This window comes from Periplaneta americana, chromosome 9 (assembly GCF_040183065.1).
Source record: "Periplaneta americana isolate PAMFEO1 chromosome 9, P.americana_PAMFEO1_priV1, whole genome shotgun sequence".
Taxonomy (NCBI): Eukaryota; Metazoa; Arthropoda; class Insecta; order Blattodea; family Blattidae; genus Periplaneta; species Periplaneta americana.
In genome coordinates, this window is record NC_091125.1 from 118,247,963 (window position 1) to 118,263,138 (window position 15,176).

The 15,176-nt window shown below is 34.2% G+C and overlaps 1 protein-coding gene across 1 annotated transcript in view; it reads left to right on the top strand.

Moving 5' to 3' along the window:
* LOC138706424 (signal-induced proliferation-associated 1-like protein 2) overlaps positions 1-9,261 on the top strand; it is a 267,880-nt gene extending 258,619 nt beyond the window's left edge. The window contains exons 15-20 of the mRNA XM_069835715.1: positions 1,132-1,291; positions 2,438-2,733; positions 4,514-4,716; positions 6,902-7,087; positions 7,741-7,959; positions 8,746-9,261. Coding sequence (XP_069691816.1) covers positions 1,132-1,291; positions 2,438-2,733; positions 4,514-4,716; positions 6,902-7,087; positions 7,741-7,959; positions 8,746-8,974 — 1,293 coding nt within the window. The 3' untranslated portion in view covers positions 8,975-9,261. The remainder of the gene's footprint in view (positions 1-1,131; positions 1,292-2,437; positions 2,734-4,513; positions 4,717-6,901; positions 7,088-7,740; positions 7,960-8,745) is intronic.
* Positions 9,262-15,176: the final 5,915 nt, after the last annotated feature.

Genomic DNA, 15,176 nt, shown 5'->3' on the forward strand with positions numbered 1-15,176 from the left:
TCATCACCATCACCACCACTGCTACCACCATTATCTCCAACAGGATTAGGTTTTTTTTTGGTCTCACGAAGTGTTGAATGTTACGTCTTCCATGAGAAGTTTTAGTGATAAGTATGTGTCCTAGGTACTTCACTGGCATTTCACAGAGTAAGATGTAATTTTTATGAATTTTAAATACTATTATAGTCGCAATCATGCCATGGTATGAAAGAAAAATTTCATAACCTCAAGCGGGATTTGAGCCTGCGACTTCCTGTACTCCGGTCAGGCGCTCTACCACTGAGCTATCGAGATCGTCTCACGCCAAAGGCTTCGAATTATCCTTTCATACTGGCGACTCTGTTATAGAGTATAGAGTAGTATTTAAAATTCATTAATATGTCACATCAACGGACGTTTACACGTCACCAACATCGTAAGATGAAGATTACATTTGTAATTTTTATGTTAAATTCATTATAATCTGCTATCTGTGAATAACCACGTGCAAATTTTTCTTAAATGGGTACTATCCCTTGGGTCATATGGACTTAGTGCTTGTATGAACAGTAATGGAAGTTCCTGAATGAAGAGAAAAGAGAGGCTGCATCAGAAGAGAATTCTCAGTAAAATAAAATACCATAAACAGCACGTGCAGTAAATTAAAACACAACATGTATGCATGCTTCCTAGTTTCTGTTTTACTTTGTCCTCAACCTTATGCAGGTCGCCCTTAGTGGTCTAGTAGCTACTATGCTTCCACTGGATCCAAGATCCTCAAGATCGAACTTGGTAGAGGGCAACGGATTTTAAGAGTGAGAAAAATTCTGGTTGCGACATCTTTCAGGAGAGAAATAAAAGGCATCTTGTGTCAGCTTTTCGACAACATGTTGAATTTTTTGTGTGTTGACAGTGATTATTTGCATATGTCAGCATATTGAATATGTTACTTCATTTTGTGAAAAAAATGTATTTGAATACAAATTGAATAATAAAGGTCAGAATACAAAACGTTGACTGAAACCTTTGGTGGCATGTATCATCACAAAACATATCCCAGTACTTTCCTTGGACCAATCCAAATTCTCTCTGATGTGTCCGTTACTGTAGGATAGCCAGTGTTCACACATCTTTGTGCGTGTTATATTGCAGATATCTGATTATTCTGCTCACTCACATGGACCTATAGACATGGTGAAATCGTCCAGCTTACCACCAGAATGTGGCACAGTTCGAGGACTTGGTATTAGTGATGGCCACTCAACAGACACGAGTTCTGCCAGCGAGCGACACTTTGGAGCTCCAAGTGAAGGTAGCAAGTCTTCGTACCTAACATATGTACTGCTCTTTGACATACAGTTCCATTTACATCTTATATCTTGAGTCAGTGTTTTTTATTCTCGAATTGTTCGGAATATAAAGTAATTTTGTTATTGTTAGCTTATTAAATATTAAAAAAGTGTATGCTCTGATAAAACAAAAATTATTTTAGAAACTTTTTCTAAAGAGGAATGGCTCCATGTATGTACATATGACTACAGGATCCTGATAACAGAGCCAGCATCTGTTTACTTTGTTTTCACACCTAAGAAAGGCACCACAAATTTCGATGTATAAATTGAGGCTGTCTTACAACATTACAAAAGATCCTATATAGACTTCATAAATGTAACTATTCTGTTGTACACTGTGACTTAAGGGGCAACCATTCAAACTATAGAATAGTACAGTATCTTTCGAAAACAAAAAACAACTAAAATGAAAGAAATATGTAATAATACAAAACTTCCGTAAGAAAATTGTTTTGCTGAGGTACTAGCATATTTTGGACTGTATGAAAATGTTTACATACACTAGCAAAAAGAGAATTCAAATACAACATCTAGAAACTAAAATGCTTTTATGCCTGTAAAAATCTGATAAATTTAAAATTTGAGAACATTTTTGAAATTAAGATTGTTCAAAATGTACGAAACTTGCACATTATCCACATTTAGTATGTGATTATTCCAGAAGATTGGTAGTCGCAAAATCTAGAATTGTCATTGAACATGATTGTTTTACAAGAAAATGTGTGTAAATTATAAATTTAAACGTTTCCAAATTGTATAACATGTAATAAACCAGAAAACATGGATGAAAACATATCAGAAATTGTGAAAGTCTAGCATCCAGTGTATGGTAAAGAAATATTGGGCTGCGAGATAACAAATGGCCTTGTCACATACCAAAGCATCTGAAAATTAATATAGTGTCCCCGTAAAAATAATTTCTTAATATTATGTATGGATGACTAATATTTGATAGCTTTTTCTGTAAAGATGAGCAGAGATTTTTATTTTGGCGATTTTTGTAGTTACACTGTGAATGGCTTCTTTGAACTTGTTCGTCTGTTATTTATATAATCAGCCTTGAAAGCATTGCCAACTTATAAATTTGCACTAAATTTTTATTGCAGATGAACTGTCTGCTGGGAGCAGTAATGTATCTCCTCGGATGCGTCGGTCCACCAAGCACCACCAGAACCATCAGACCAGTAGTGGAGCTGGCACACTCACACCATCTAGTGGCAGCAGCAGAAACCAGAGTCCTCGTCCACGAGACACTGGAGAGGCAAGACTGAGACCAGGAGTGACACCTCGCAACTCGTCTAACAGAAATAGCGCAAATCTGACAGCAAGCACTCTGCAGGAGGACCTCATGAGACTTATCAACCCTGACTACATGGCCGAGAGGGATGAGAAACTCAACAAGGTTTGTTTATTTATCTTTATTCAGTATTTGTCTTTAGTTGTATATGAGTAATTCCCGGAGATGTTTCTACAAATTGTGTTCATTTCTGAGTTCACTCTAAGAATATTGTTTCAATTTTGAATAGTTAAGTAAATAGGAATGCCAACAGTAACCCATTTTTTTATTTCTTATTTGGACGAAATGAGAAGAAATGAGCTAAATGCAATGAAAATAAATCATTTTCAATCTGCACTTCCTTGTAATGTTACATTCTGTGCATATATTTGACGACACTAGCATTATATTTAAGGACTCTGCATTATTTAATACTGCAGTAACTTGGAACATTGCAATACAAAAACCAAGTTCCTTTCTTTCAGTTTAGTTAAACCTGAAACAGATCTAAAATAATTGCATTAGATAATACAGTATTTGGTACCATGCCATGGCATCATTATCTAAAGCATCCTACCTAGGACTCGTATTATGGAATGCACTCTGGTTCAAATCTTCATGGGGGGAAGAATTTTTTCATAAAATTTCGGCCAGTGTATGAAAGATACTTGGGAGGAAATTAAACGGAGAATAAATATGGGAAATGCCTGTTATTATTCGGTTGAGAAGCTTTTATCATCCAGTCTGCTATCAAAAAATCTGAAAGTTAGAATTTATAAAACAGTTATATTACCGGTTGTTCTTTATGGTTCTAAAACTTGGACTCTCACTTTGAGAGAGGAACATAGGTTAAGGATGTTTGAGAATAAAATGCTTAGGAAAATATTTGAGGCTAAGAGGGATGAAGTTACAGGAGAATGGAGAAAGTTACACAACACAGAACTGCACGCATTGTATTCTTCACCTGACATAATTACTAACATTAAATCCAGACGTTTAAGATGGGCAGGGCATGTAGCATGTATGGGTGAATCCAGAAATCCATATATGTTAGTTGAGAGGCCGAAGGGAAAAAAATCTTTGGGGAGGTCGAGACGTAGATGGGAAGATAATATTAAAATGGATTTGAGGGAGGTGGGATATGATGGTAGAGACTGGATTAATCTTGCTCAGAATAGGGACCGATGGCGGGCTTATGTGAGGGTGGCAATGAACCTCCGGGTTCCTTGAAAGCCAATAAGTAAGTAGTACTAGTATGCAACCGGTATCCACCCAGCATCGTAATGCACTTGGGTTACAAAAGCCAGCTATAATGGCATACCTCCATTCTGGTTGGATGATCGTTCACCTCTGCTTCGGCATGTGACTGAGGAGGCCAGCATCTGACGGTTGATCTGGGTCCTTAAAGGCTGTAGCACCATGGATTATTATTATTATTAATTCAGTATTTAAACAGTTTTACTCTCTTAATTATTTGGGCTGCGTAATTTCGTATAAAAAATAGAAAACCTGAATTTGTGATTAAGAAATTTGAAGAAAAATTAAAAGAGAGTAACTCAGTCATTGAGTAGTTCGTGAGATAGAGAAAATTACTAAAAATACTGCAAGATTATTTATTAATAAATCTCTCGCAAAATTTAACACTGTTGAACATAAAAAAAAAATAATAATAAAAAATTGGCAGAACCCTTTATGACAGCATACTAATATTAATTCATGCAGGGTGGTGATAGTAGTGGTGAATCTAGAAACTATGAAGAGAAATAGAAATATCCTTAGAATAAGAGCCTTTCCACCATTACATCACCATTGTTTCTTTATTCGAATTTACAAAATCTTGTCCCTAACTGAATGATGTGATAGTTGTGAACTGATTGTTCATTAATTGGATATTTTGGTTTTACAGGAAGCAGTTGGGAATGGCATTGTGGCAGGGAAGGTCCACAGTAGCAGCAATAGCAGTAGCACGTGTAATGTGAATGATGTCACCATCACGAACCGATCCCGTTCACGAGAAAACCTGTGCAGCACTAATGGGAATGGCCCAGCACTTAGCGTTCTTCCTATCCCACAATCCCCATCTGAGCCTGATCAACACTCCAGGGACCAGTGAGTGTTTTGCTATTGTAAATCTGTAGTTTGGCTTGTGAGGGGAGAGAGTTGAGAGTCGTTACGAATTATGTATGTAAGGCTGAAATTCTTTATTTAACGATCTTTTGAAATACAGAAAGTATTCAGATTCGGTGTGTTAATGCTATCGTGATAAATGAAGAAATGGTGTAATGAGAATAGGAGGGAGAAGTAATGCAATTTGAGAAAAACTAACTTGCAGTTGCTTTGTGTACTATGGAGCTCATGGTCTCAGTGCTGAAGTAGTAACTGTTCTTGAGCTTGGACCCAAATATCATGGCTTGAAATTTGAAGGAGACTGATTAATTTTTTGAACGAAAGAATGCAAAGTGCATTCCCCCCTGGAAGGGAAATAAAGTTGGGTATTTTATATTGTATATAGTTTATGACTTGAGAAAACTTCTTATTTCTTCTATTTTTTTTTTTTTGAATGAAAATATTGAAAGCATGGCTTCCTCTGGGAGGGAAATGCAGTTGTAGATTTTATATTGTAAAAACAATCAACAACTGTAAGCAGAAACGAGTAGATGTAAAGGGGTTTGCTCCGAATAGCAGTAACCAACATAGAGAGGGCAATGCCCTAAGCTGAAGTAATATGGGGATATCTGATCAACAGTGAGCAGCATTATGTTAAAGGAAAAATGGATGTGGATTTAAGGGTGTGGAGGGCAAGAATTGGAGGGTTTAACATAAGAATTAAAGAAGAGGGAAGACAGGAGTGCAGTAAGAAAGAAATATTAAAATGGATAGTAGGAGCAGTTATAGTGATGCTATTAATAATTGAAGGAATTGAACTGAATCGAGGTCCAACAAGAGATACTTACGAAAAGATAAGGAAAGTGATTAGGGAAGAAATGCAGTTAGGAATCACAAAAATGAACCAGGAAATAAAACAGAAGTTACAACTATTCGGTCAGTCAATAACAATTTTGAAGGAAAATATAAAATCAATCAATCAATCAATCTTCTTAATGTATCCAGCTGATTGCTGACAACATAAGGTCCACTATAGTCTACTGTAACGTAGAAAACGTAAAAGAAAACAACAAATGGATTGAGGAGCTGCAACAAATAAATAACCAGTAGGAAAAGAAAATAATATATTTGAAAGATATCCAGAGGAAGAAAAATATTATAATTTTCGTTCTAAATGAAGACACGAGAGAATATGGAAAAGAAACCTATGAATATAGTTTGTAAAGTGTGGGGAACTATAGATCTGTAAATGAGGTTGACATATATAGAAATCAACTTACAATAGCATTGTCTCCATCTTTTGATTGATTCAGTTAAAATACAGTAATATGTAATGTTCAGTATCTTTGTTGTTTAGTCAACTGATCGAAGACAGGTCTGAATCTTACAAGTGATACCAAAAAGGCATCACTCATGAGGCAACTAGATCAGGAGATAATGGGGTAGGGTGGCCAGTTCCTTTCCTACTTTCATTATCTTTATTACTGTATATATTTTCACGTAAAAATAGGAAATACAATGTAGAATGATACGCTATTTGTGAATTCTGATGGACCGAAAAAGAAATTCTTTACATCTTAAAATATCCATAAGTTCGAGCTTTCTCTGGATTATTATTTGATTATGTATTGCTTTTGTGGAATGGTTGGTTAAATTAGGAACTAAAGAGTATCTCATTTATAAAATTGGCCTACATTGTTTTGTTGCCATCCCCATGCATGACAGTTCTCTTCATCACATCTTTTTAACTGGTACAGTATGTCCAGAATATTTCTTTAGAAATTACTGTGACACTATTTATAATTTCTGCTTAACATAAGTCATATGCCATTCTAAATTGTAATGCACTGTAATGAACACAGAGACTGATTACCTTTAACTGATGTTCGAATCTCTTATTCACCAAATATCCACAGATTGATGAATCATCAACTAGAAACATAAATAAGCTTCTGATAGAGATCAGCAGACTTATTACAAATGCGGGACCCTCTACTAGCTTCATTACTTCCTTTTTTTTTCTATCCTTGAAATGAAAAGGTTCATTGTGGTACCAACTATGAAAAAAGTGGTCCACAGAATAAAGAAGTTTGGCAATGCTGGTGTATGTGAATAGACCTCTGATTACTGGGAAATGCTTATATTATTGAAACTGCTGCAACTGAATGAAAAAATATTGACATTTTAGACATCAACGCACCAGGGACCAACACAACAGTAGCAGTAGTAATAATAACAACAACACTGCACCAGCAGAGCGCGGTTCATCTGGTGAAGTAATTCTGACAATGGCGAGACCTGCCACTGTCATCTCCAATGCCAGCACGGCATCGAGTCCAGCACCTAGTGAGAACAAGCTTACCAAGGAGGAGAGGTAATAAAATACACTTGAACTTCATTACAGATAGTAAAACTAGATAATGATCAATACGTAAGTTAAATGAAGATGTGTTCTTATAAGAGAATAAGAAATAGATTTACATTAACTGGTACTGGTACTGTGGATGATCTCTCTGTTACTACATGCAGTGACTAGAAAAAAGCACATTAGGGCTTCATATTGCTCTCTAGAAAAATGTTCAAATTGCGTATTGGTTAAAAATTCATAAATTCAACTCTTAATGACGAAGATATTGTAAAGATAAATTTCATATATAAGATGGCGTTTAAACAAATGTAAAATCTAATGAATGTTGCTAGTTACAAAAATAACAATGATTATTGAAAAAAAAAAATTAAATAAATGCTTTAAAGAAAAAAAGGAAAATCCTGGAACCAGGGAGACTCTAACCCAAAATAATGCGAACTGCAGCTCCTAAAACTAACCTCTAGACCAATGATGACGATGATTAAGCTGCAGAAATGAATAAATAATAAATAGCCTAAGCCTAGTGACAGCACCTTTATAAAATCTTTTTGATGAAGTGAAAATGTTTGACTATGTATGCCTGTAACAGTTACTGAGTACAGAATATTCTGTAGTAGGAAAAAACTGGAAAAGATGACGCATTGTTCATTGTTTCATAGGTTATCTCCACGAGTGACCAAATCTCCAGGTTCAAAGCTTGCAGACCCTTTGTCACTTGCTGACAACAGAGAGATGGATTGGCCAAGTCTGGTGGATACAGCAACACGCGCCATGATGCAGGTGCAAAGAGACGAACCTGTTCCCAATGGGGAGAGTCTTGGTCATTGGGTTGATGATGTGGCTGAACGGCTGGGTCTTGATACCACAGCTGTCAATATGTAAGTCATTTTAAGTTCAAAACTAAATCATTTTGCAGAGTATCGGTATAATGTTGTTGCAGAATATCTCTGTAACTAAAAAGTTATTTTTACATAAAATTTAGCATGTAGTATTGTCAGTCCATTTGTCTATACGTGCATCAGAATGTAATTATTCCTGTAACCCTCAAAATATTGTTACACATTTCACGTAGCTTTCTACAAGATGATTGTACAGCCTTTTCTACTACATCATTTGTCCTTTGCTGTGTCTCCCGAACTATTATCGTCAACATTTCTTGGTGTATATACTGGCATACATAGTAACTTTCAGTATTTAATTGATAAATGTTAACAGACAGTATTAATAAATACTCTGAATGAGCTAATATTAGCTGCCATTGTCTTAAAGTAAATGCCATTTGAGATTTCATGTTACTTATATGTGGTGATAACATAAATAGAAGAATGGTTTTATTTGGACTTCTCGTATTTTTTTGCAACCTTTCTCCCCTCCTTCCCTCTCTAGACTTTTGGGTGGATTTTATTCATATTCAATAATAAGTTTTTTCCTCAGTCCTTGGGGTTGAATGATTACCGTGGCTGAGGAAAATGGGTTTTTAAGGATGGTCTCGATAAATAATATTGGGAGATAATGCTGTTAGGGAGTGACGTTATTTGGGATGGTAAACTGAACACATAAAGCAATATAAAACAACCCAGAGTGAAACTGTTCGACTGTGTAAAGTATTTATTTTGATCTGCTATGTTCTAGATCTGATACCATCTTAGTTTACTTTTATACAGGAAAAACAATAGTATAACAACTGGTGGGCGACGTCCATCTGAACTCCAGAGCCTTTTGGCGCAATTGGAGGCCAGAGTGGACAGGGAGACTCGACGCCGACTGTCACTAGAAGAGGAAGTGCGACGTCTGCGTGATGAGAACCGACGGTTGCAGGAGGAATCCCAGGCTGCTGCCCAGCAACTGCGGCGCTTTACAGAATGGTTCTTCCAAACCATCGATCGCCAATAGAAGGCAACATCTAACAAAGAGGAGGCAATGAGAATTAACCCCAAATACGACATAAACATACTATTCAAAGAAACCATAAACAATTTAAAATTAAACACAAAATTAGAAGTTTGTAGTAAGCTCTAACCTTTTCAGGCCAACTTTCCCCTCTTCTTCTTTATGGATAGGCTTGTAGCCTGTTCCAGCTTCATCAATCCATAGATAATTTTAAGTCATAATTAGAGATCCAACCATGTGATATAATCAGTTTGAGATTTGAGATGTTAGTTGTGATACGGTTATGGGTATATAAACTGTTACAGAAGGAAATGTCTCCAGTGTTTTAAAACTACTTTTGTTTTCCAATGGCCTTTTTGTATCCTGCAACAAATAATTATATTAAATACTAATTTTGCTATGGAGCTCACATTTATTATACATCAAAATCATAAGTCAGCTATTCATAATACTTCAGTAGTACACTAATGTAAGATAGGAGACCATTAATTTCTTTTAACAAAAAACTGGTAATGCTCTTTCAAAGCAAATTGTTCGACATAGGAGAAATTGTAATACGATTTTTGTCCCAGTAAAAATTGACTGAATTACATATATAACTGAAGTTTATATAGCCTACCAGAATCTATTTCATCTCGAACATGAGTTGCACCTGTATATATAACCTTTCAGGTTTTTAATATTGCTTTTGATTCCTTTCAAATTGTTATTTATTTTTGACTGGTTGGTGCTTATAATTACGTTTTCATTGCATATCATACTATTTCTGAAGCTTGGTTATGTTTATGTCATGTTTTGGTTTAATTTTCATTGTGAATGAAGCAGTACACACCAAAGTATTCACAATTGCATATGCAATAGTCTGTCTTGTCTGAGAGATTCTTTTTTTTTTTTTCTCTCTCTTTAAATTGGAGCTGAGAGACACTAGATTGTCATTATTACATATCTGACATTCTGTCCTCCCATTACTCTTTCACCTCAAATCTGAGCATAGTCTCTGAAACTGAAATCAGACCAATGGTTAAATGGAGATCCTGTGGACTGTTATCCTGTAACATAAGTATCATAAACGTAGGTAGTTCCAAAGTTTACAAAATCTTTGGCGCCATTAATATGAGGTCCTTGAGAAGGGGGAGGGGTGAAATTCCTTGGTTCTGCGAGGAATTAAATGCATATCCTTTCAGTTTTACTTTGAGAATAATAATACTAACACATTTCATTTAACATTAATTTGCTTCACTATCTTCAGAAGTATGTCTATTGTAATACATACAAGCAGTTGCCTGGAGATGTGCACAAATTACATGTAATAATAAAAGGTGTTCTGTTATGACCAATATGAATCATTTATTGGCAAGCAAATTGTGAGCTCCCAATAAGAACACGAATCACTGAAGGGAAGGGCCAATTTTCAATAGAACATCTTATATTTCTCCTATATCTGAAATAATATATTTGTATACACTGACACTGTTAGCTGAATGCATAAAGGATTGACTTTTCACGTTGGTAACCTGGGTTCACTCCTTGGGTTGTTCTAAACTTTTTTTGCATATATATGTCATTGTTTTGAAATTCTTTCTATCTTCTTGACATGGTGCTTCCACTTGTAATTTTGGTTAAATTCCAAACTTGGTTGTGTTCTTAATCGCTGCGTTTATGATCCATGTGTGAACATCTGGGATATATCTCATTGTTTCGCGTTTATGTTTGTATTATTTGTATTTAGTTAGCCAGCAGTATATGCATTCTCTTGTATTTGTGTTCAACATGTTACAATTGATAATTTAATAACTTATAGGTTGATTAATCGCTATTTTGTTTTAATTTATTGTCCACGAAATAATGGTCATGAGAGTAAAGAACTAGCAAATAGGATCATTGAGAAAATCTCCCTACATTTGTTAATTTTTTTCTCTTGGACAAACTATTATTTGAGCCTGAGAGTCGAAGTCGGACCACATGAAAAGAAAACGAATAATTTACGTAATTGTGTCTTTCTCATAATCTATCGAACACAGTATAGTATTAATTGCATTTTTGAATTCAAAGGTCATCTTGCAAAGACTGTATATTGGCTTTCCCAAAATGTTTCCCATGGAACAGCTTTGAAGTTGTGTTAAGAGTAATTTCTATACTTTCTTTTCATCAAGATCTTACATTTCTGTATGAAGTTACATTGAATTTAAAATCTCTGACACATTATTGTGTTTGAACATTTGACAGTCGTTTGGTGAAATGCAACAATTCATTGTATGTAGTTCGAATCTAAGTGCTCACACAGCTCTAATTTAAAGAACCCAACGAAAGTGCAATATGATCTTAGAATATCTCCAATCCATTCCAATTTGTATGTATAAGAAATACGTAGGTACAGTACTAGAATTGTATACTTAATTTCTTTACTTTCTGTGCTCCGTCAAATCAAACAATTTTCCACTTTTAATGTTAAGCTCTGCATATACATTTTTTATATCTCCGTCCGCTTTTCAAGTTTTGAAAAATAAACATAAAAAATGCAAGAATAATACTTGTACCGCCTTACAAGATATCCACGTCAATTGCAGAACACCAATTATGTCAGATATTTTGTATATGCTATTGAATGAAAATCATCCAGTATTAATTACAACTATAGATTAAAGTGTAGATTAATGCTTTGTTAAATTGACAGAACCAGAACTGTAGCATTTGTACATAAATATAAAATATTGGTTATTGGTTTATGATCATAACAAGTTTCGCCTTATTCTTTGTAAATATATATATACATCATAAACTGCATTTCATTTTGATTTTATTATTATATTTATATGTAGTAATCACGTGCTAGAATATACAGATTTACAAATTATAACAGAGTTACCAGACGTTAATAGTGGGTGTATTTTTGTGAGTTGAGTGTTTTAAAACAAATGACTCTCTTATATAATGCTGCACACAGTTTACAACGTGACTGCATTTATTAAATGTATGCTTCAAACCAATTTGAAGTTCGAGACATGACATAAAAGGTATTATATCTAAGTGATATTCGTATGCATTTTTCATTAGAAAAAGTTTTCTTGTTTGGTCATTCATTATTGTAGCTTATTTCCATATTTTAACGAATGAATGAATGAATTAATTAGGTTCAGTTGTTGACTGACTGGCACTGTTACAAAAAAACAATTGAAGAGTCCGCTGCAAGAATGATGGATGTCACTTTCTTGTCGAAAATGAACTAAGACTGTCAATGCATAGCTTAAGACATATAGAATGTACATACAGAATTATGTGGCATTAACACTGATAGTCATTGTCCAGTAATGATCGGAAAATCACAGTTAAGCTTTGAGCGCTAAGCATTTCAAACTTTCAATTGCTTCTCCTGCAAAATGTATTCCAAATGACATCCATCATTCTTGCAGTGGACTTTTCAATTGTGATGGAACATGAAGCCGAATGGTTAGAGCACTTTTCACGCTGGTAACCTGGGTTCGAAACCTGGCGGGTCCAACTGGAATTTTTGGTAGACAAAGATGGTGTTTGTGTAGGTTTTCGCTGGGTACTTCCATTTTCCTTACCAGCATTTCACCATTTCTCCAATAATAATAATAATAATAATAATAATAATAATAATAATAATAATAATAATAATAATAATAATAATCATCATCATCATCATATGATGTTACATAGTTTGTCTCCTATGTTCACCAAGGGCAATGCCTTTTTGGTGGCTGAAAGAACTAAAAGCTTCGGAACATTGCCCACTAGATGGGTACATGATTTATTTTTGCGAAATAACAATTATTATTAATACAACATAAAGTTTAATTATTAGTAGACTACATTTTTTTTTTTTTTTTTTTTTTTTTAAGAGTGAAGACAGAATTTCGCTGGATGGTAAAACATGCACACGATGTTGGTAAACTTTATCAACACAGATTTATGTTGCACCATATCATTCACATTCTGCAGTTAAATGGATTACAGGAATTTGTGCATGGTCCCTCATTATGCTTCTTCTTGACTGAAGGTAATAATTACTAATATATATATATATATTTTTTTTTTTTGTACTTTCAGAACCAGTTTTAGTTGTTTATTTAATATTTAATTGATTGATAACTGATGGAATATATATACTATAAAATTTTTTCTTGCGAAAAGAATTTTAATTTTCTTTTGGCCTGACTCTTTTGTTCATTCACCATTACTAGCTGGATTTGTGAGATAATCACTAGCAGTAAGAAGTTGTCCAATTGGAGTTACAGTGCCAAACTTGGCAACTCTGTCCCTTTCCTTGGAAATGATGTATATAATACAGTTTCAGTCTTATGGTACCTGCAGTAACTTTGTTAGCAATTTGAAGCATATATGTTCCATTTATCTTGCTAACTAATGCTGAGTTTGTGGCATAAAACCATCAACTTGCTTACTTTCCAGTATTCCTCCTACACAGTGTTTCATATTTGAGTGTGATGTAGCAAAAAGATAACTGTTACAACGCATACACCATATTTTTATGTTATGGTGTTCATATCACCTATGCATAACCCCAAAAATATTTGGAGAACTACACCTGCCGTTGGCTAGTGGTCATATCACCTAGCCAGGAGGAGTGTTGGACAGCTCCATCAACTATATCCCACTTCACCACTTATGAGATGCTAATGCATGCCTTGTCTTGCTGAAGGCATGCTGAAATGGGATTTCCTCATTTTTGGTGGAACAATATTATTATACCGCTATGACTTGGTCCTCAGAACCTCATTTGTTAAAAACAGATTGCATTGCGGGAAGGTGAAAATGGGATTTGAGCAGTAGAGGTTATGGAATGCACTTTTTTTACACTTTGCAACTTATGTTCCATTTATGAATGTAATAATTTTCATATTGTTTTTTATTTCTCGGTCTGTGTTCAGCTCAACTAACTGGTCTTATGCAAAACCTGAGAATAATAGATTTGTAGAGAAGGTAATAAATATAATTTCGTAATTTTGAAATGAGATTGACGTTATGGTCATGATGATGCTGATATTATTATTATTATTATTATTATTATTATTATTATTATTATTATTATTATTATTATTATTATTATTATTATTATTATTATTATTATTATAGTAATAATTATGATGATAATAATAATAATAATTTAATTAAATTTATCTAAAAATTCCATTTATACTCTAATGTTTTCTGTGCAATTGACATTTCAAAAGTTAAGTCAACCATTATCACCAGGTGATGAAAAAAGAGCAACAGCCAATTGGGATTGTTTCTAGCAATTTCTCTTGACTGGCAGACATATAGAAATTTTAAAGTTCCATGAAAGGATAACATGCAATTACTCAATTGTTTGATAGTTACTGGGATAAAATGATTATGTCGATGACAGTGATGAATCATTTTAATGGAAATTAGTGTAGTGATGGAAAATTGGAGAAATGGGACTGTTCATGACCAGACTAAATTGAACATTATGGTATTCATGCTGCATTGTGGTGGTGGAGGAGATCCTTCTCTAATTGGCGTTTATAATATTTTGGAAATTACAACTACCTAAGAATCCCGCTGGTACTGCTAAAACTTTGTGGAAATACTTGCTAGATTTTTGCGATACACAAATGAACATAGACTCTAAAAATAAATAACACAAGAAAGTTCTTATCATACATATTCCGAAATAATAAATCCTGAGAAGTATATTTGTTCGTTATAAATCATACACATAAATGAGTACTTAAATCAGTCAATCTTTTTAATGTATCAAGCTGTTTCCTGACAACATAAGATCCACTATAGTCCACTGTAATCTTTTCAGTTCTTGTTTTTCATGAAAAATGAGGGATATTTTGATCGGTGTTCATTATAGATGCCTGTTGCTAGTAGCCAGAGTTGGAGTGTAGTCAATATATATTGCAGCTGGTACTTACGATTTTAATTTACTTCTTTTGTGGTTTATGGATGGACAGTATAGAAGAATGTTTTCTAGATCTTAATCATGATTATTACTCCACAGACAAGTAGAAGTATCAGGAAGGTGAAATCGGTAAAGAGACATTAAATTATGGAAACATTTTGAACAAAACGGTAAATCATAAAGGACGGATATACTTTTTGGAGGCGTAGTTAAGATTATACGAAAGTCTAGCATTAAAACACACATTACAAGAAATAAAGGGAGATGCTATCTGTAGTAGAAATGCAACTT